At 33.1% G+C, this 21,499-nt stretch overlaps 4 protein-coding genes across 4 annotated transcripts; all 4 read right to left on the bottom strand.

The window, feature by feature from the left end:
- Positions 1-2,573: 2,573 nt before the first annotated feature.
- On the bottom strand, positions 2,574-9,267 carry LOC130945030 (uncharacterized). The gene is made up of 15 exons (XM_057873685.1): positions 8,923-9,267; positions 8,507-8,574; positions 8,082-8,237; positions 7,389-7,556; positions 6,987-7,137; positions 6,429-6,508; positions 5,572-5,841; positions 5,347-5,490; positions 4,769-4,903; positions 4,557-4,655; positions 4,250-4,306; positions 3,804-4,008; positions 3,412-3,599; positions 3,150-3,248; positions 2,574-2,985 (listed from the first exon to the last, which is right to left on the bottom strand). The coding sequence occupies exons 1-15, from the start codon at positions 9,083-9,085 to the stop codon at positions 2,746-2,748; spliced, it is 2,223 nt and encodes a 740-aa protein (XP_057729668.1). The 5' UTR covers positions 9,086-9,267; the 3' UTR covers positions 2,574-2,745.
- Positions 9,268-10,365: 1,098 nt separating this feature from the next.
- Positions 10,366-11,391, bottom strand: LOC130932820 (cuscuta receptor 1-like). Its single transcript, XM_057862237.1, has one exon. It carries the CDS (start codon positions 11,389-11,391, stop codon positions 10,366-10,368), a length of 1,026 nt encoding a protein of 341 aa, XP_057718220.1.
- Positions 11,392-12,111: 720 nt separating this feature from the next.
- On the bottom strand, positions 12,112-14,221 carry LOC130946191 (receptor like protein 21-like). The gene is made up of 4 exons (XM_057874868.1): positions 13,747-14,221; positions 13,493-13,642; positions 13,283-13,387; positions 12,112-13,181 (listed from the first exon to the last, which is right to left on the bottom strand). The coding sequence occupies exons 1-4, from the start codon at positions 14,132-14,134 to the stop codon at positions 12,142-12,144; spliced, it is 1,683 nt and encodes a 560-aa protein (XP_057730851.1). The 5' UTR covers positions 14,135-14,221; the 3' UTR covers positions 12,112-12,141.
- Positions 14,222-16,080: 1,859 nt separating this feature from the next.
- Positions 16,081-17,432, bottom strand: LOC130968008 (probable glycosyltransferase At5g20260). Its single transcript, XM_057893118.1, has 2 exons — positions 17,078-17,432; positions 16,081-16,778 (listed from the first exon to the last, which is right to left on the bottom strand). The coding sequence occupies exons 1-2, from the start codon at positions 17,417-17,419 to the stop codon at positions 16,116-16,118; spliced, it is 1,005 nt and encodes a 334-aa protein (XP_057749101.1). The 5' UTR covers positions 17,420-17,432; the 3' UTR covers positions 16,081-16,115.
- Positions 17,433-21,499: the final 4,067 nt, after the last annotated feature.

Below are 21,499 nucleotides of genomic sequence, written 5' to 3'. Positions count from 1 at the left end.
TTATTATTTATAAGATGGAAGTATAAAATATGGAAATATTCGTTATCATATTATTATATTTTGTACGCTATGTCATTTTGAAGCATCAAATTTACCGCACTGGTCTTTGTTTGTTTTTATATTTTATTTGTTAGGATATTCCTATCAGTTTTCTTTTTGGGTCCGGAATTTTAAATAACTTGTGTGATTTGATCTGAACATCCAACCACAATGTTCTGTTGGTCGAGGCTAACACACATCCATGCCACGTTGCAAAGGACATTTAAGATTCCTTTTCCCATTAACAATGGAAAAGACAATTAAGGGCATCCTTATATGTGCTTAAGATAGTCTGAAATAAAATAATAGTACATTGGGAGTAAATATTATTATTTTTAGTTAATAATAATTTATATTTATATTTATAGAAATTTTATACATAATAAATATATAGTTTGTATTTATATTTATTAAAATTTTATATATATAAATTAATATAATTTGTATTTATATATTTTTTAAAATTTATACATATAAATAAATTTATTAAAATAATTTAATATTTGACAAAAATATTAAAAATTACTATCCTAAAAATTTTCTAATGAAATATATATTACATCTTATTTCATTCACTATATGTTTAAAACATGCTACATATAGCATTTTTTTATAATTTAATTTCTGTTGGTTCTTATAGTTTTACTAAAATTTTAATTTGGTGTCTATATTTTTTTAATTAGTTCTTACATTGTTTTAATTTTGTAATTAAGTCTTTTTTAGTGTAAAAAATATTAGAATTAACTGAATATTTTTTTACAAATTAAAGATATTTATAAATAAAAATTCAATTAAATTTTTGACTACATGTATTTTGGTAAAAATATTATATTAATTTAAACATTTTTAATATAAAAAAGATGTAATTACAAAATTAAAAGCAGTGTAGAGACTCAATTAAAAGAAAAAAATATAAAAATCTAATTAAAAATTTAGTAAAACTACAAGGATCAATAGAATAATTAAACATTTTTTTATTGGTACGCTTATCGTACAATTTACCATTATTCTTAAATATTAAGTTTCTAATCCTTTGTATTTAGGATTATGCTACGGGTACATCAAAATCAACTACTAAAATTAGTTATTAGTATAAAATATATGTTAAAATATAAATATACATTAAAAATAAATTAAATTACATAAATATATTAGTAGATGATTTTGGGGTATAAATTGTATTTTTTGTTGTATTTAATAATTTTAACCGGACACTCAAACCAAATGAAGCAGATGGAAAAAATGATATAACTTTTCTAATTTAATCACTCGAATATGAAAGATCCGAAACAAAATAATTTAGACAAGCATGTGTTTAAGAATCCGAATTAGCAACAAATATTGTGTTTAATGCAAAATATGTAGTCGGTGGGGTGTGCAAGCTATTATGTGTTGGATGCAAGGGGGCATTTGGTTGTTCATTTGTCAACTCAACAATTAGCCACGTCAACAACCATGGTCAATTTAACTATCTTGCACCACACCTTAACCATGCCAATTAAAACCGTAATCACGCATTGTATAGCCTTTCATGATCATCCGTAATATATACTTTTTAAAAGAAAAATGACAATATAAAATTCTTAAGAAAACGAAATAATAAAACTATTTCTCGTAAGTCATAATACGATAAGTGCTTCTGGAATTTCAACGGTCAAAGGAAAAGAAAATGGAATGTGAGTGTGAGAACGTGGTTAATATTTAATTTGGTTCATAAAAATTGGTGGCTATGACTAACAAGTCTCCTCTGACTGGAAGAAGAAAACAATTATCGTTTATCCAAATAAGGTTTATCTATAGATATAGGATTAGTATAATTTATTATTTTTGATTTGTAATTAATTAGTAGTATTTAAAAATTTTAACCAAAAAAATAGTATTAACTATTAAATTCGACTTTTTTTTTATATGGAAGTAAAAGTAGTGATATATCTTAACATTGTAATTTTTGGTGTTTTTCAAAAGTGTGAAAGATACACAAATCGGAGGATCCAATTTCTATACTTTAAATTTTTTAATTTTTTTAACAAAAATCCCTCAGCCCGATTTCTGTTCTCTCACAAATCTCTTGGTCCGATTTCTGTTCTCTCACAAATCTTTCGGTTCGATTTCACAAATCTTTCGTTCCGATTTCTGTGTCCGATTGATGGTCCGATTTTGTTACTTCTCACAAATCGGACGGTCCGATTTTTTTATTTAATTAAACGGTTCCACATTTGAGAATAACACCCCATCAACCCACATTTTGAAAAAACACAATTGCTACTCCAATATCAAAAACAAAATATGATTAAATTCTATCTCTAAATTCAATTTTAAGTTGTGATATTATAAAGGCCAAAAAGAAATTCAGAATATTTATGAGGACCAAAGATTGAAGCTTTTTATTTTTTGTATAAACAAAATACATATATATAAATTAATATTCATATAATAATCAAAACCAAAACTTATAATAACAAGGATTAGAGATGAAACAAAAAGGAGAATAAAAATAATCTTAATTTTATAAAGACAAAAAAGTTTCTGTAATTTTCTTCTTTTTTTTTATTATTTGTTCCTCTAAAAAAATTACAATTTGTCAATTTCAATCTAATATATAAACCACAAATCAGTTTGAACAAATAGTATTACAACTGTTAATGCCACAGAGAACATTTGCTCCTAACACCCTACAACATGCTTCAAAATTGGTTGAATCAACCATTAAGATCTCTTCACAATGGCCGTGGCAAAGAAAGGATGATGAGTGAAGGTGAAAGAAATTTTCAAAGATGGTTCAAGAACTCCAACTCTGCTAATGACATTTAAGGCAATGTTGTTGTGTTCTGCAACTTGCTCAATTCTACGAATTTCAGCCATCATGTCGGCATCATGTGCGAAACTACTCTTCACATCTTTTGCAATCCTATGAGCTTCTTTGAAGTGATCTGACAAAACTTGAGTCTGAAGAAGGAACAATCAAACATATGAAAATAGTGCAAATGTAAACCAAACAGACTCAGATTCAAACTCATTGTTTTCAAGAGAATACATAAGGAGAAGTTAGACATATGAAAATGATGCAAATGCAAACCAAACAGACTCATTGTTTTCAAGAGAATACATACAGAGAAGTCAGCGTGGATAGTGGACTCTTTGAATGTCACATACGAGACGCGATCAGGAAGGCAAGCTTTTTGTAAAAGCTCAAACTGCTGCATGAATACCTAGAGAAAAGTCTCGCAATGTCAATAAGGTTTTAAGTAAAATCTCGTAGTGTGAAATACTTTAAGCTATACTAGATATTAGATAACAAAGCAAATCCCTAGAGCTGATCCGAAGAATTTTAGTGCTGAAGACAAGAATGTAACAGAAATTCATATAATTTACCTCACGTTCAGTATTGAAAGGGCTTTGTGGTGGAACTAATTTGTGCTCATTTCTCAATGCAGCAAGCATCATGCTTAGACCTTCAGCTAGATATATTTGGCTTTGAAGAAACAAAACTGCTGCAGGAATCTGATAATCTGTTCTTGCATCTTTCAAATAATCTCTTTTCTTCTTTGTCTTCTTTTTAGCTGATACATAAAGAACATATGTAAACATTGAGTAACAGACACCATAAGCTAGTGTAATAATATTTTACAAATGCAGAGTTACATTAAAACTTAATGATGTTATGATAGTTATCAATTGTCACATAAACAAAAAATAAAATAATCCCTCGACATAATTTTTTTTTCTCAAATAAGAACTTTGATAGTAATTATAATCACACGTACCTGTACCACTGCTCATTGCCATCCTAATATGTTTCTTCTCCGCAAGCTTAGTCAACACAGCATAAATATACCAATATACCATGCAATAATCATGTACAGAGTAAAGTTCCAATTCAAATCCTAAAATCAGAAATCGATAAGCTATCCAATAAGTTTGCTCTTCAACCCAGGGAAGAATTTGTTGAAATATTGTGATGTTTATATGCTGCCAAAACACATGTATTAGCAAAAGTTTACAATTCCATAATAAAATGATTCATCAACCCATGTTTTTCCACAAAAAAGCATGTATGCTAAGTAACTCATGAGAAAAATTCACACTTCACATGAATTTAATAATTAATATTGCATTTAAAAAGTTTGTGACAGTGTTCCAGAGAGCAGCACTTTCATGCAGATAAGTGGAAAGTTACAGGTTACTTCTTTCATTTGGTAAAGAAACAAACCTTGTTGTCAGAGATGTCTGAAGTTTCTCCAAACTCCTTTTCGAAAGCTAACTCCAACTATACAGCAGACAGTAGAGTGCAAGATTAGATTACAATAGTTTTGCTTTTAATGAATTTGTGATAATCATAATATATACATATATAGTTCAACGTACATAAATTGGCAAGATCATAGCCCTTTAATAAAAGAAGAAAGGACGAGGAAATTCATAGTAGTCTCAATTGTACAAGCAGATCATATAGTAGTTTAAATAGGAAGGAAGAAAGGAAGTTCAAAGCATACTTTGCAAAAGAAGCAAACGCATACCTGCACATAGGTGACACGCCAGTCTTGTAACATTTTACCTAGCTTACGCCTTTGCCATGCAGCATTTGTACAAAGAATTTTGAGCAAATTTATCACTAACTGCATGCATAATATTGCACAGGTTTAAATTATTCTTAAAAAAGAAAAAAAGGAAGTAAAGAGTAGGGGTTATGTAGACTGCCAATCATATAGCATACCAAACGACTCATTACCTGTCCTAGTTGCACCATAAATTCATTTTCCTGAATGACATGACTCTTTGTGAATTCAGGTAATCCAGCGGCTCTAATGACCACAGAAAATATAGGTTCTCGACCATAGAGTTTCCCTCCTTGGACGAGCAAAATCTGATAACAAGTTGTAAAGGGTTAACTAGGAAGCAAAGGTTCAAACCAATAATGGTAAGTAAAATTCTATTAATTTGCATTTAGAACATGTCTTTACTGGCAAGTGGATTAACAAATCAAGAAGACATGTATCAACATGCTACTTAGAAGCGTGGAGATTTGATGTGTTAGCTTATGTGTCTAGCATCCAATAACAGGTTTTCAAGAGTGAAGTATTACAACAAATCTGGTACAGTGGTACTTAGCTATGCATAATAAACCTTTAATACTTTATTCATAGATGTAAGCCTCGTCAATGATAGCAACCACCTTGTGTGTATGAGTTTTTTTTTTTTCGGTTTCTTGTGTGTATGAGTTGATAATTTGACAAATATTTAAACGATTAAATTGTTGGTTTACAAAAAATATTCACTAAAAATAGCTAAAAGCACTTGACGATCCACCTGAAGATGAGCTCTAGAAACCAAATCAGGTTGAGATTTCTGGAAGTTAACTACAAAGAGCAAAGCAGCCTCCAATGATGGGTCCAACGTATAGGAACATATATGGTCTAAATCTTGAAGAAGTTTTACAAAATAGTCAAGTGCCTGGCAAAGATAAATGGAAATATTATAATGTAGGAAGTATGTTTGTTTGTTGGAACAAAAAATAACTCTGTAAACACTTACCTTCTCCCAAGAAAGAATTTCAATTGCCCGTGGTGGTGTTGGGGCTGCTAATCTACAGTTTATACTAGCATCAAAGCCAATTGGCTGATTGCCAGATGCAGTTGTATTGCTTCTATTTTGTCCAAAAATTTCCTGAGCCCTAGCTCTAAGAAACACTGACGATTTCCGAATGGAATCAATCTCTGCAATGCATGAAGCTATGTGCTTTCTTCCCAACTCTAAACCTCTTCCTTGGGGCCGTCTCATAGATATTAAGAGATGGTAAAAGTGCTGAAAGATAATTCATACTGTGTGAGACTCTAGACAAAGAAAACATGATTTCTCAACAAAGAGACCCAAAACTGAAATAAGAGGTAAATTATTACATGATGGAAGCAAAATATACTAAACAATAATAAAATTATTGCAAGGGAAATCTCTAGGATTAGGTGAATCATTTTTTGGCTTGGGTAGTTTACATGAGGTCATTCTTTGATTTCTTTCATACCTCCAAGTCATGCTGCCATCATGACTAAACAAAAATAAGGGGAAAAGACACTAATGTATATAGGGTACAGAAGGTTCCAGTAACTAGTATCCAAGTGTAAAAACCAGATGGCAAACAGTGGATATGGGCCTCTGGAATAGGACACCCTCAAGTTCCTAGTTTGAGCTTAAAAACTATACTAATCAAGGAAAGTGGAAAAGCTACATGCTAATTTTACAATTTTTATCATCCTATTGTTGACATGAGTAGATTGATTTAGGTATGTTTATTAATGAATAGACACAACTTATGCTTAACACGTAAACTGAGCATGATTATATGATTCTGCATGATTTACATAACTTAAAAGAGAACAAACATAGGATAAAACCTTACGAAAGCGTAATCGACATAACAATGCTTTGCAGTAGCCTTCTTCCAGATCAGGATTATTTTGAAGGGGCTCTATATCTGCAACCAAATAGCCCGCAATTCAATTATAAGCATAAAGATAAGCCATACCCTTTATTTAGTTTAGGCAACCACACAATCATGTTGGGTTTGACGGTTAAAGGTTCAAAGATCATAACAGTAGCACAACACCAGATGTTATGAGCAGCAAATGGAAAACAATTAACAGCGGAATTGCCTATGTTTGAACTCAGAACTTAATGATCACCCATTTAACTACAAAGTTGTACACATTTCAAATATGTAAAATTATTATAATAGAGCGTTGAGCTTGCCACAACAGGTATTCAGTACAATTTTAAACAAAAGAATATCACCAATCATCAAGGGTGATAACTTCAAAGTTTAATAATTTCAGCTAGACATAACCACCTAGAGGCCCTCCCATTCCCTTCTGCAAAACTATTTGAACTTATGTCACTGTTATAATACCTAATTTAATTAAGAAATCAAAATTAGTGTTCAGGTTTCAATTTACCTTCTGAAACTCTTTTTTTGGACGATGAGGCTTTACAAGCACGTAATTGGCGCGACACTGTTTCTTCAACAGCATTTAGCATTGATAAACACTTCTCATCTCCGTTTCCACCAAGAGGAAGGCCATATGACATGGTAAAAAGATCCTCTTCCTAACACAAAAATATCCAATTATAAATAGCAAAAAGGGAAAATGTATGAATCTGATTCCATAATAGAAAAACAAAGACCCTAACTTTCAATTCCATTTAGTGACAGCAAGACAATAATAATCACATTCTTCCAAAACAATAAAACTATAAGATCAATCCAGGGAAGACTAAAATTTTTTGGACAAACAGCAAAACCCCAAAAAATGTTGACATATAATAAAGACAGATATAGAGCTGTTGGAATACTTTACTTCATGTGTGCGTGCGTCCGATACAACTGAAAGAACTTCTTTGCAAGTTTCCTGGATGACTTTACAGTAAGAGTGCAACAGGGCATGTGATGATGTTCTTTCAGTCTGCAGGAGATAGAGGCAAGAATAGACAGTTTGTGCCAATGAATGACCCTTGTGCCATGTAGCCTGCATGTCAAATGATAACTAAGGTAAAGATGGGAAAATATATCATTTTTAGATAAATTTAGCAGTAGTAAAGATATTGAATTAAAAAATTCTACTATTTGAATATCTTTAAAAATTCTTATTTATTTGATAAATGTTTCACGATTTCCTTAGAGGGGAAAGAAAGCGAGTCCATTTATTGAACAAAGACAGAGTTTGATAAACTAATAAAGTAGAGAAAATAGATATCATTATCTTTAACCAAGTGGCCAATGTCCTAGCTTTGAGAATGGAGAAAACCCTCACTAGGAGATCTATAACCATTCAGAACCTCAAAAGCATTGGCCCTTGTAATGGGAGATGTACATTGGTCAGCCTTTCGTGGAATGTGCATGCATTATGCCCACCTACATACTTGTTTTAGAGAGAGATGTCTCACTCCTTGAAGACAATTGACCATTCTACTAAACCAAAGACATGCTTAGACCATACAATTATAAGGTAAACTATACGAAAAGTACAAGCAAGGAAACATATCGAAAAGACCTCGCAGGCTAGTAAATGGTCCATGATGTCAATTGTGCAGCGAACATCCGTAGTTTTATCAACACTAATAGGAATTGGGGCAGCACCATCCTCGATGGCCTCCTCGAGAGAGTAATATTTACAAGCAATGCCTGAATCCATCTTTGGATCCATTATCTGACAGAAACGGCAAATAAGAAAGTAACCAAGTCAGGCATACAATACAATCACAAAATACTCAAGAACATTAACTCTGGAAAATGGCTTCTCTCCATGCATCTCTAGATATTTCTTACGCAACAAGCGAAGCTGATTATCAAATTTCCAAAAGCTTAATTATTGACAAGAAAATGGATAATCATGCCAAATGCAGCTTAAGATATATAAAAATAAAGACACATAAATCCCCCCACACCGAAAGGGTACTAAGCAACACGAAACAATACCTCCAAAGCAGACATGGCAGCATAAAGATTGAAATTATCGCCATGAATGAGCTCTCCCTCTTTAAGATCTGTATCCACCAGGGCAAATTGGTTAAAGAGAACGAAAAATGCTCCTCTTATAAGAGTTTTGCTATAAAGTGAGAGAGAATAGAATCATCTACTATCAGATCACTAAATGTTTATGACTACCCCCTAGAAAAGTATCAGTACATCAACATCCCCTATGCTTAGTTCATTAGATAGAACCTTTGGAATAACAATAAAAAGAAGGGAGTTTATGCTATGATCAGCGTAAGCAGCAGCAGCATTAGAGGAGCAAGAGAGTAAATTTATGAAGCTGCGGAACTGTAATCAAAATTCAAAACCCTTCAGCAGAGAACTGAGTGTGTAAAATCGAGGTAGGAGAAAGAGGGTACCTTGGCATGCGGCATGGAGGAGTGGGGAGGCATCAGCCCAAACAGAGTTATCACCGGAGTGAATAGCGGAGCGTGGAGGAGGCACGGTGGCGTTTCCATCCGTGCGATCGTTAGAAGCCATAGCAAAAGCTTCCGAAGCTTGAAACTTGGTATCACCCATCATAAGATGAATTTAAGAAGAGTGTGGGTTCTGTATTGGTTGGGAATTTTAGAAAGCAGCTAAGCGAAAAAAGCGTGCGCTTGACGAAGGGTTTAGGGTATCATACATTCATACCATTACCATGCTATGCTATCTCATCAATCCCATCAATGCCACTCTCCTCTATTTACTTTCAGGATTCTCACTATTTCTCTCACATTTACAATTTGTTAATACAATATTATATTATATTGAAGGGTTTTGTTGACTAATAGTATTTTAAGACCATTTTTTAAAAATTCAAATTTTTTTTAATAAAATTGAACAAAATGCCAGATATAAACTAGAGGTCTCCACTTTGTGTCTCACTTCTAACTTTAAAAAAAAAATAAAGCTTATAAAATTAGTTATATTAAAAAAAATATAGGTAGATAATAAAAATATTAAACAATATAAACAATAAATATATCGGATGTTCAATTCACTAGGTGTGTGAATGGTTATTCTAATATTTAAATTTAGATAAATATTTTGGAGTGTAGTGTGTTTTACTTTAATTGGGCCCTTATTTATGTTGTTCAAAAAAATCATTGGTTACTTAATATAACCCTTTTATGATTAGAATTTAATTTTGTTGTTGTTATTGTTGACCCAAATAATTATGTTTCTATATATATTTGACAAAATATTCTTTTTAAAAAATAGATAAAATTATATACAAAAGAGTATATAAGAAACAAAAATACACCCAAAAAATAAGAAAATAATGTGCTATGTTCTAAAGTTTCTTTTATAAATAAAAAATGACCTTGTAATTGAATATACACTTGTGCAGAGTGATAGACCAAGAAACAAATACAAACTTGAGTATTGTAATATTATTTAGGAAGGAGAAAAATAGTAAAAAGAGAGTATTTAGGTGAGAGAAAAAGTCAAGTAAGCAATTAGTGTTAATAAATCAAACTACAAATTACCTATATATTTTAAGTTGACTATATAAAAGGAGAATGGATATTTTGTCCAAAATAAAATATGGTTTACTAATTTTCACATGCACTTGGTTAGTTAGTTTAGAGTGAATATCTTTTTTAAACTCTTGATTATTATTTTTTCTGGGAAAGTACTCTCTCTAATTATCCCCAAATATTATGATGGTCTCATCTATTAAAGAAATTAGACCAATAAACTCCTGCAACTGATTGCAAAACGATAACCGATGTCTAACATGAAAATAATTTATTATTTGATAAGAAGGCTATAGCTCATTGTAGTTTATTGTGCATCTTCATGCAGTTAAGTTCAGTTCATGCATGAAAATTTCTTGATACAAAGTAAGGGTTGAAGTAGACAATGACTATGACACTTAAAAATGAAACAACAAAAGTTGCTGCAAAACTCCACATGAAGTTGTCTCTGAACTCATTTTCCTCTGCATGAAGATCTGAATGCATTACCGATTCTCCACCAGAGATTGAAGTACAACTATGCTGCAATGGAGGTCCACAAAGAAGAGGGTTCCCTTCATAACTACTCTCTCCAAAAGTTGCAAACTGGTATTTGGTCTCCGGTGTTGTTCCAGACAGATTATTGTAAGCCACAGAGAATATTGACAAGCTATATAGCTCTACTAATTTTGAAGGAATGTGACCAACCAATTTGTTATGTGAAAGATCCAAGCTTTCTACTTGCTTGAGGTTAGAAAATGTTTCTGGGATAGGACCACTTAAATGGTTATTTGACAAGTTTAAGGTATGAATGCTACTAAGGTTTCCAATTTGATGAGGAATTGCACCTGTTAACATGTTACAAGAGAGGTCTATTCCTGACATATAGTACAATATGTTTCCCTTGTATGATTCTAACCTACTCTTTGACATGAATTCCACTTCTTGTTCCTCGTCCGAGACGAGACCTTGGATATCGATGCCATTATCTACATGAAGTAGATTTTCAGATATGTACTTGGTGAATTTGATGGGGAACATTATGAAATACTCACCAAATATGATATTGTCTAATGGATCCAAGAGTCCTGAAGATGCATCATTCAAGCATGAAGGTATCTCCCCAGAGAATGTATTGTGTGAAAGGTCTAATATGCTTATGTGCCTTAGTTGACACATCACAGTGGGAATGGAACCTTCAAGGTTGTTACCCTTTAGAAGGAGAATTCTCAAGTTTGAAAAAGTGCCAATCCAACTCGGAATTTCACCTGAGAATTTGTTGTTCATCAAGTCCAATGTCAATAGCAAGGAAGAGTTGGCCATAGCATTAGGAATGGGTCCTGAGAACTGATTTCCCTGCAGATTTAAGTACCTCAACTTTGACATGTCAAAACAACTTGGCAAAGTTCCATTGAAATTGTTCTTAGACAGGTCTAAATATGTAAGCCTGTTTAGTTTGCAAAGTTCTTGAGGTATAACACCCTGCAAATTATTCTGGACAACAGTAGAGAACTCAATTGTTGAAAGCTTCCAATCCAACCTGGTAGCTCTCCATTGAGATGATTGTAGCTCATGTCTAGTATTCTTAGCAGAGAACTAAGAAGCACGGACACACCAAATTACTGCCGTGTCCACGTGTCGGATACGCGGTGGACACGGACACGCGGTGGACACGCGGTGGACACGTGTCCGACACACCTGAGCACGTGTCGCAAAAAAAAAATTTTTTTTTTACTCGGACACGCCATGACATGGCACTAGACACACGAGGACACGGCACTAGACACACGAGGACCCGGCATTGGACACACCAGGACACGATTGGCATGTAAAAATTGCAGAAATTTTTTTAAAAAAAAATTACCTTTAACCCAAAAAAAATCTTGGACCCCATAAGCACAAGGAGTCTCTCACACATTTTAAATAACTCATAAAAAAACAACCCTCATTTTTTACACGACCCCATATTTTTTTGGAAAGGATATGGAAATAGGAAGTAGTGAAGTTCAAAAGATAGTTAAAGAATACTCCATGTGTTTTTTTTTTTGAGGGGTTAGGAAGTGATTATAAGTTCAATTGTAAATTTTGACTTTATATTATATATATGATATATATTATGACTTTTGATTTTTTTTCTTAAAATTTAATATATATATGCCGTGTCCGTGTCCGGTAAAATTTTAATTTTGGTGTGTCTCCGTGTCCGTGTCCGTGTCGTGTCCCGTGTCCGTGTCCGTGTCTGTGCTTCTTAGGCAGAGAACTATTCATGAACATATCTGAGATCTCTCCGGTAAAGTGATTATTGTCCAGGCGCAAAACACGCAATTGGCCTAACTCGGCTTTAGAAGACAATATTGGACCAAACAGGTCATTCTTAGATAACTTCAGAAACTCCAATGACTTCACACCTTTCAAGAACTCAGCCGGCAATAGGCCAGACAAACTGTTTGATGACAAATATAATATCATAAGCAGGGCCATATTTCCCATTGAAGCTGGAATGACACCATGCAATTCAGATTTGGACATGTTCAAGACTCTTAAATTCTGAAAGATGGCGCCAACACAACTGGGAATTTCGCTTTTGATAGGATTGTGTGAAATATCCAAAGTATTCATATCTTGATATCTTGAAGTACAATTGAGCTCAAGGGGTCCAGTCAAGAAATTGTTACCAAGATCAAGAACTTCTAGTCTTGTGTTATTTATCAGTATCCAGTGGGGGAACCTTCCTATGATGCTGTTATAGCTAAGATCAATCACTCTTAAGTCACTTTGGTATGAAAGAAAGCTAGGAATGCCCTTGGTGTGTTCATTGAGCGTGCAATTCGATAAGCGCAAGACCTTTAATTGAAACAAAGGGATGAAAGGAGGATTCTCAGTTTCAACCTTCAATTGAGAATTGTAGCTAAACAGATCAAAGACTTCAAGGTTAGAGTGATTGGCAAGTGAACTGAAGCTAAAGGAGCCTCGGAAAAAGTTATTAGATAGAGAAACATATGATAGTGATTTGAGACTAGATATGAACAAAGAAGGGAAAACTCCTTGAAACTGATTATGTGCAACATCAAATACATGGAGAGATGTTAGGTTGCTAAAACATAGTGGAATCTGTCCTACAAACTGGTTGTGGCTAAGGTCCAAGTGCTGAAGATTCTTGAGCTTACATAAGCCTCCTGCATAAAGGGAAATTTGTGATCTTGCAGTAATTTTGTGCATGGTTAAGACTAATAGCAAGAGTTCTTAAAAGTTAAATTATATATGTGAATAAACTCACCTTGAGTTGGTAAAGAGCCAATGTTTCCAATTGATCCTGGTAGGCTTCCAGATAGTAAATTATTCCCAAGATCCAGGACCTCCAACTTGCTTAAAGTAGAAATTTCTTTAATCAGGCCCCCAAAAAAAAAAAAAACACTTTTGAGTATCCAAAAGGTTCACAAGAAATCATCAAATCACACAATAAATGCAATCTTGCTCCAAGTGTTACCTTGCAGAAAATGAAAATTGGTGAGACCTGTGAAAGATAGATCTAACATCTGAACCACTGGCAATTCATCCAAAGATGGAACTTGAGTTAAAGGGTTCCCCTTTAAACTAAGAACTTGCAAGTTGTTTAATCTGATAACACCATTTACACCTGCCCCAGAGCTATTGAAAGTTACAAATATGAAGAAACAAAACCAGCCATAAGACCATAACCAAATTCAATACAATCATATCATAGGTATATACAAATAATACCTGTCAAATAGTTCCAGGACAAGTCTAACACTTGAAGTTCAGAGAAGGGAAGCAGATAAGAAGCATTTAAGGACCAATATGCATTATTAGTGAGTTCAAAATCTCTTATCTTATCAAGAACAAGTTGTGTTACTACTGGCCTTGGGTTTGTAGTGGTGTTGTCACATATGACCCTCTCCCAATCACAGCAATCATTGTTGTTGTGGCTATCCCATGTAGGTAAGGCAGTTCCATTAGTATCATTGATAGCATCTTTTAACTTCAAAAGTGCAATCCTCTCTCCCTCACTGCATGCATGCCCTATATTCCTATCATTCACTATAACAACCATCATGCAAACCACTAGTCCCAAAGCCCACCTCAACAATAATGTTATACAAAGATCCATGCTTCGGATATAATTAATCTACTAGTTTAAAGTTTAAACCTTACTTTAAATTTGTATATAGTTGCTATTGATGGATGTGCTGTTAGTTGTTACTTATCTTTGTCCAAATTAAAAGTGGGGAAGACTAAATATTCATGGCTAGACTTGAGTCTTGACTTTTGACTAGCACAGTGGGTCATTGCCCTGTGAAAGTGGAACGTGGATGATATTTTATTTGTTCTGAAACTTTGAAATCAATGGAATTGCTCACATTCCGTTGTTTGGTACCACACACGTAACTGTCCTAATTCTACCCCTTCCTGTACGATAGATACGCCTTGTCATGCTCTAGAAACCTCGGGAAAAAACACTAGGAAAAATAAATTGATGTGCAATATCAGTTCGCTACACATTTAAGTGTTTTGGCAACCAAATTCAACCAAGTTGGCTAAAACTCAACAAAAACTACTCTCATGGTACCATGTACACATGCGCATTTCAATAACGCAAAACACGACTTTGCGTTCTTTCTTTTTCGCATTCTTCCTTCTTCTTCTTCGCTTTCCTCCTTCTCCATCTTCGCATTCCTTCTTCTTCTTCATTACGTTCTTCCTTCTTCACCTTCATCCTCCTTCTTCTTCGCGTGTTTTCTCTCGATAGTCATTCTTTTATTGTTGCTATTATTGTTACATTTTTTATTTTCCTCATTTTAATTGAGGTTCATTTGGATTCAAAAATGAATTCGATGTGTTTTTGTTGATGATAGAGTCTTTTTGATTGTTTGTTTAAAATTGAACTAATTTTGATTCATTTGTAAATTAAGTGAAGTTCACTTGATGCTGCAATGATCCTCAATTAGCATACAAATGAACTGAAATTAGTTCAAATTTAAACAAATAATAAAAAAACTCAATCATTAACAAAAACACATCAAATTTATTTTTGAATCCAAATAAACCTCAATTAAACTAAGAAATGAAACAAAATTACTTAGGAAATAAAAAATTTGGTCAATACATCAACAAGTGAATCTCAATTAATACACAAATGAATTTAAATAAATTAAGAAATAAATCGAAATTATTTAATGATAGTATAAAAGAAAATCAGAACAAAATGTTGACGAGAATGAAAAGAAAAAGAAAAAGAATACACAACATTGGAAGAAGAATAACCCGCATGCGCGAATTTGGAAAAAGAAAAAAGAGAAGGAGGAGGAAAAAGAAATGTATGATTTAAAAAGTTGTTATAACAAATTGGTTAGACTTAATTAAGTATTTTCTTTGGATATAGAATTTTATTGCTGAGCAATTATAGACCCGACACATTTTTATCCAAAATATTAAAACATAAATTTATAGTGTTATGAAAACACTTCTTAAATAAGAGTATATCTTTAATATACTCTTTTAAATAATTTTTTTTTTGAGTTTGAATAAATTTTAGGGCAATTTACTTAAATAAATAGAATTGGAGATTTCTTTACCCAAATGTGCAAAATTGTTAGCTGTTTCGTGTATGTGCAAAACTCCATTTATATGTAATCCGTGGCAACCCACCACGGTTTCTAAACATGCATAAACCGTGGCAGGTCCCAGCGGATTAGGAGCAAAATTTTGTGAGTGTAAACCGTGGTGACCTACCACGGTTTACACTCACAAAATTTTGCTCCTAATCCGCTGGGACCTGCCAAATAGTTTTGCACATTTGGGTAAACAAATCTCCAATTCTATTTATTTAAGTAAATTGTCCTAAATTTTATATAGGTGTTTTTTTTCTTATGATGAAATTTTTTTTTGTCATAGAAATTATGATATTACTATATAAAGCAATATTTTTAAAAAATTTAAACGAATACAAAAAGATACAAACATGCAGATCTCTGTATTTTATAGCGTTTGATTAATTTTAACTAATGTAAAAGTTGTACATTGAACCTTGAAACTCAAGTAATGTTATTGGTGCTACTAAGGTGAAGTATACAGTGTACACAATGTTCATCTCAATTGAATAGCCTGATGTTGAGCCTTCTGAGCCATATAGAGTGAAGAATCATATGCAACACATCGAACGGCTTAGCCGGTCGATTCAACTGAAAATGTCTCTGCACTTGTAACACCCTCCTTTGCATCTTGGAGTACTTGTTGTACGACACACCTTTCAATATGTTCTTCATCTCAGGTATCTTCTCCGATGGAACATGCAGCGAGAACTTGCTCCAATCAAGAACATCACTGAACGGAAGCTCATAGTAATCCGAAACAATCACAGGAACACACCCTGCGTTAATGGACTCCACGATTCTAGGACTTGCAACTTCGTAGCCACTCGGACAGAGACAGAACATGCTCTGTCCCATGAGAGCGTTGTAGTCAGCGCCACGTGGAAGGTACTCGTGGACTTGGACCTCTTTGTCTTTGTCCTTCCAGTGATCTAGGAGCCGCTTCCTTATGCTACCGTGAGACCCTCCGGCGAAAAAAGCGAGTATTGTTTTGTGGTGGTTGTTTATTGGGTGCAGTTGGGAAAGGTGGTAAGGCACTTTGATTTCGGGAATTGAGACATCTTTGCTGGGATTGAATTCTTCTGAGTTGTTAGCATTGCATAGAACTCTTATTATGTTCTTGAATAACTTTCTCCCTAATTTCTTTCTTGAGATTTCTGGTGCCTGCAACAATCAACACACATGCATGCATGCATTCATTCCAAAAATTGTTGCTTGCATCATTTGAATCAGTCAAAAGTGATTATTGAGATTTGTCACGTGCACTAAAATATTTTTTGAAATCTTAATTACATCAATTATATTTTTAAAATTAATAAAAATACTTTCTTTTAATCTATTAATCTTTCTCGTCAGAAGCAAATATAGACTAATTTAATACATTTTACCAATTTTAAAAATATAATTAATGTAATTAAAATTTTAGAAACTATTGAGACTTAACTCGAAGTAAAAATAAGTACCCAGTCATGGCAAGAGGCTATGAAATGGTCAGCGCCGTTGGTCCGATTCCAGTAAGGGTGTTTGCGGACTATGGTTTGGGTGTAATCAATGACCACTCTCATCAGTGGGCCGCGAGAGTAGCTTACCAGAGGACGGTAAAGGTAATGTACGATCTGAGCCACGCTTACGGGCATCATGAACGCGTGGGCCTCCTCTGGCCTATGGGCCCAGAATGGGCTTGAATCATTTTCTAGTTCGGACATCAACTGTCCCTCAATCCCGTAAATGTCTTTCATGGGCCATTCATGGAAGAATGGTGGTTCTCCTTCTCTGTAAGTCCACACTTTGAATCTCTTCACCATCTCTATGTGACTCCTGAAGGTAAAAATCAACGCAAAATTTCAAAACAAAATAAAAATATCAATTAATACCAAATATATAACAATATTTTTTAAAATGTCTCAATCATTAAAATTTAGATTTTATTCATTTATTTTTTTAAAGAAAGAAACCGTACGTATCTCGCCATGCCGTATACAGGTATACTTAATCATAATTGGTAGAGTATATACTAATTTAATTGCAGAAAAAAAATATAAAATTAATGTTTATGATTGATTACCTTTTATTATGAATTTATATTTATATATTTCCTTTCGGTTCAAGATCTAGATGATCAAACTTCACAGAGGTAATCGTGTGACCTAATCGTATTCCCATATATATATAGCTCCAAGGGATTGCTTGGAAGGGAGCAAATGGAATAATGCCAGTGAATATTATTGATGTTCTTTAAATTGTGTTAATGTTCATACCAAAAAGTAAATAAATACAGATACCATCACAAAAGAAAACATTTTAATAACACACTAATAACTAATAAGGCCAAGGCATGCACATATAATAAAGAACCCAATCTTAAATCTTTGAACGCGTTACAATACTTAATTATAGGTAATTTATTCTTTATTTGAGAGAAGATTGGATATAATTCACTTAAAATTAATCATTATATATATAATTTAATTTATTTTTAATATATATTTTATAATAATAATTAATTTTTGCGAATGATTTTAGTATCTTAGTTTACATTTGTTCCAATAATAATAACTTATATTATATCATCATATTATTATAAAGAAAAATAAATACTCTCATAATGATATTTCCATATAAAAATAGTATTATAGACTATATGTTTAACTAAATATATTTAATTAATTATTTAAAATTTTACAATATCATTTTCATATGAAAATCTCATCATGAGTATTACCCATAAAGATATAGTAAATTAAAATTGTATAATAGTGATGAGTGATATAGTTTACTTAACTGATGAAAAGCATAAGGGTTTCTGTAAACGGGTCCAATGGGGACAAAATTCTCTTCCTTCTCCGATATGAACTTCCGCATCCGTATCGCTCTCAGAATTGCTCCTCTTGCTTCAGCCAAATCTTTTTCAATTCTCACCAAAATATTATTATTCCTTTTCTTCCGCTATATATTATTATACACGACCATCAATTAATATTTTCAGTCAAATTAAAATAATTAAATTCTCCACAATAATCACCATGAAGAAAATAATTAAATTATGCTGATGATATTTTTTATATTCAAACATAATAATTATTGTTAAAAAATGAAAAGGGAGATAAGAAAAAAATACACACGTACTATTATTCCACTATTGGAATCATGAGAAGCATCATGACTAGGGGATGAAGGTGGCATCAATGGTGGAATACTATGTTGTTGTTGTTGTTGTAGCACATTATTAGGAGCATGTTTGGAATGAAGAGTAGTTTTGAGAGGCAAAAGGAGACCTAATTCAATTCGACTATTATACGCACATATGGCCAAGAAGAAGAGAATGATGAACATCATGGTTACACTGAATACCAGCCTTGAATTTGTTGTTAGCAAGGTTGATGGTGATGATGATGCCATGGCTATCTATTCTCTATCTATCTATTATTATTGTTCTCACACAAATTGTGATAATCAATATGTATGTATGTATGTATGTATGTATGTGTAGTAGTAGCTATATATCTATAAGCTATAAGCTATGTTAATTAGTAGAAAAGGAAGAAGCTATAAGGGATGGGAAGAAGATGGACATAGACATAGCATGAGGGGTGATTGTGGAGGAAAAAATTAAAATGTTATAGAGAAGTTGACCAAACAGTAAGGTAACTAGAGAGAAGATAGATTCATTTGTTGTGGTTGGTTCATAATAGTTGGTCATGGAATTCATGAAACTTTTCTTGAACCATAGAGCAAGCGCACTAACTATATATGGAGCCAATTACACACACTTATTATTAGGTGTAATGGTCTAATTATGATTTAGACATGAACCTGCTGCAATAGCTAGCTTAGAATATAATGTTTTTTGGTGGTATAAATGCGCTCCATATACATATATAGCAGTTTTGCAAACATATTAATGGTCAGTGATTTCATTCTTTGGGGTAACAACAGTTGTCAATTACAATTAGGATTCATAACTTACCAATTTGGAGTAACGCCGAGGAAACTAGTATTATTATTATTATTACTACTTTAGATTTAATTATTTTGGATTAAACTAAACTTATTATTTGAAGGGCTATGAATGTTTGTGAATTTTGCATAACCAAACTCACCTTCAATATATTGTTATTAGAGTTGGATCGGAGGAAATAGCAAATCCTAATTGATCGGGTTTATAAGAGACGAAGCAGCCATACGCGCGTGTTTATAGTAATGATAATGCATGTAGCAACATTTTAGTTCTGATGAATTTTATTTATGATTTAGGGTAATTTATCGGAATAGAATGAATGAGGCTCAAAATGATAAGATATTCTAAACACAATTTAATTGCACGTTGTCCTATTTATATTTTTATGTGATTCGAATTAACTTAACTTGATTTATATAAAACGGGCCTGCTATACATACAAGCAAAAAAGTCCTACAAGTTTTATAAGTTTTCAGCCCACACTTCATTGACACGCGCACTCACTCACTTTGAATGGAGCGTAAATTACACGCGCTCCACTCAACGGTTGCTCTCCGCGAATAGCGCTCCTTAATGGCGCACTTTTCCACTTCTCCAAGCCCTTCTAAGAAAACACAAACCGTCCATTTTCGAGCAACATTCCAAACTGCAGAGATAGGACTCGTCGCGAAGATTAGAACTCTCCATCAACACAACATAGAACTCTCCATCAACAATCTCCACAAAAAACGAAGTTATAATACTCAAGGTACGTTACGTTACTATTTTACTCATCTTGTATATTTTCGACATTTTGAAATCGAAGAACTAGGTTTTACTGTTCTTCTACGTTCTTCTAGGTTTTACTGTTCTTCTTGTTCTAGGTCTCATTTTACAGTTTTTAATGTTCTACTTGTTCTAGGTTTTACTGTTATTCTTGGTTCTAGGTTATACTGTTCTTCTTAGTTGTTCTAGGTGTTACTGTTGTTGTTCTAGTTCTTCTGGTAACTGATTTTTGAGAGTATATTGCGTAATTTGGTGGGTGTATATGGAGTAATTTGTTGGGTGTATATGGCATAATTTGTTAGGTGTATATTTTTGAATTGATATACTGTAATATAGTCAACAGTTGCAACTGTTCTAATATTTGCTTGTCAATGGGTGTACATTGCTTGACCTTGTAATGTTGCTTGACCTTGTATATTAATGCATGTTTGAATGATATCTGACTGATATATATGGGTGTATCCGACTCATATCTATGGGTGTATCTTACTGATATCTATGGGTGTATTTTTCATTTTAGAAAAAATGGCAGGTAGAAACCAAGCTGCAAAAAATGTAAGAACAAAAATATTTCTTAGATGAAATCAGATTTATATAATAGAAATATATCTGACTATAATTTTGCTTTGTTTACAGCAAACCAAAGACCTTAAGTGTGCAATACGTAAGTGAAAAATTCAGAAACATAAGCGAGGAAAAGAAAACAATTGTTAGGGATTTGGGATTTGGTGGCTTGATGCACATCCATCCGCTAAGGGTGCATCACCAAATATTAAGGGAGTTGGCTAACTCCTTCAAATTAGGGGAAAACAGACTGGAAACTGGCTACGGTTCTTTTAAAGTAAGACAAAAAATAATAGGGGTTGCGCTTAGCATCAACGCGTCAGGTAACTCGCTAAAAATTATAGGTGTATATGAGCCATATTCAGTTGTATTTCAATTGATGCTTGGGTGTATTTGAACTGATTTTCATAATATGTTGTTTTCCTTTTTGTAGGAGATCTATTTCCTCCGAAAGTCAATTATAAGGATCTTTCTGAAGATGACAAACAAATTTTTAGAAGATTCCAGGGTAAGACCCTAAAAAATCTGACAGATGAGATAATGGCTATTGCCGTTGATAATGAACAGGATCCCCTCATGTTCAGGAGGATTTTCGTCC

Source organism: Arachis stenosperma, chromosome 1 (assembly GCF_014773155.1).
Source record: "Arachis stenosperma cultivar V10309 chromosome 1, arast.V10309.gnm1.PFL2, whole genome shotgun sequence".
NCBI classification, from domain to species: Eukaryota; Viridiplantae; Streptophyta; class Magnoliopsida; order Fabales; family Fabaceae; genus Arachis; species Arachis stenosperma.
The sequence above is the reverse complement of the archived record's forward strand: the minus strand, read 5'-3'. Positions and strand labels throughout refer to the sequence as shown.

Excerpts from the sequence above, each read along its gene's own strand:
- LOC130968008 (XM_057893118.1), bottom strand. The coding sequence starts at position 17,419 with ATGGTGAAGAGATTCAAAGTGTGGACTTACAGAGAAGGAGAACCACCA. Across the intron at positions 16,779-17,077 it reads TAGCCTCTTGCCATGACTGG|GCACCAGAAATCTCAAGAAA; the intron begins GTACTTATTTTT and ends TGATTGTTGCAG.
- LOC130946191 (XM_057874868.1), bottom strand. The coding sequence starts at position 14,134 with ATGGATCTTTGTATAACATTATTGTTGAGGTGGGCTTTGGGACTAGTG. Across the intron at positions 13,643-13,746 it reads GTCCTGGAACTATTTGACAG|GTGTAAATGGTGTTATCAGA; the intron begins GTATTATTTGTA and ends GCTCTGGGGCAG. Across the intron at positions 13,182-13,282 it reads TGGCTCTTTACCAACTCAAG|GAGGCTTATGTAAGCTCAAG; the intron begins GTGAGTTTATTC and ends CCCTTTATGCAG.
- LOC130945030 (XM_057873685.1), bottom strand. The coding sequence starts at position 9,085 with ATGATGGGTGATACCAAGTTTCAAGCTTCGGAAGCTTTTGCTATGGCT. Across the intron at positions 4,009-4,249 it reads CAGACATCTCTGACAACAAG|CATATAAACATCACAATATT; the intron begins GTTTGTTTCTTT and ends GTGTTTTGGCAG. Across the intron at positions 2,986-3,149 it reads CTATCCACGCTGACTTCTCT|ACTCAAGTTTTGTCAGATCA; the intron begins GTATGTATTCTC and ends TTCCTTCTTCAG.
- LOC130932820 (XM_057862237.1), bottom strand. The coding sequence starts at position 11,391 with ATGTCAAAGTTGAGGTACTTAAATCTGCAGGGAAATCAGTTCTCAGGA.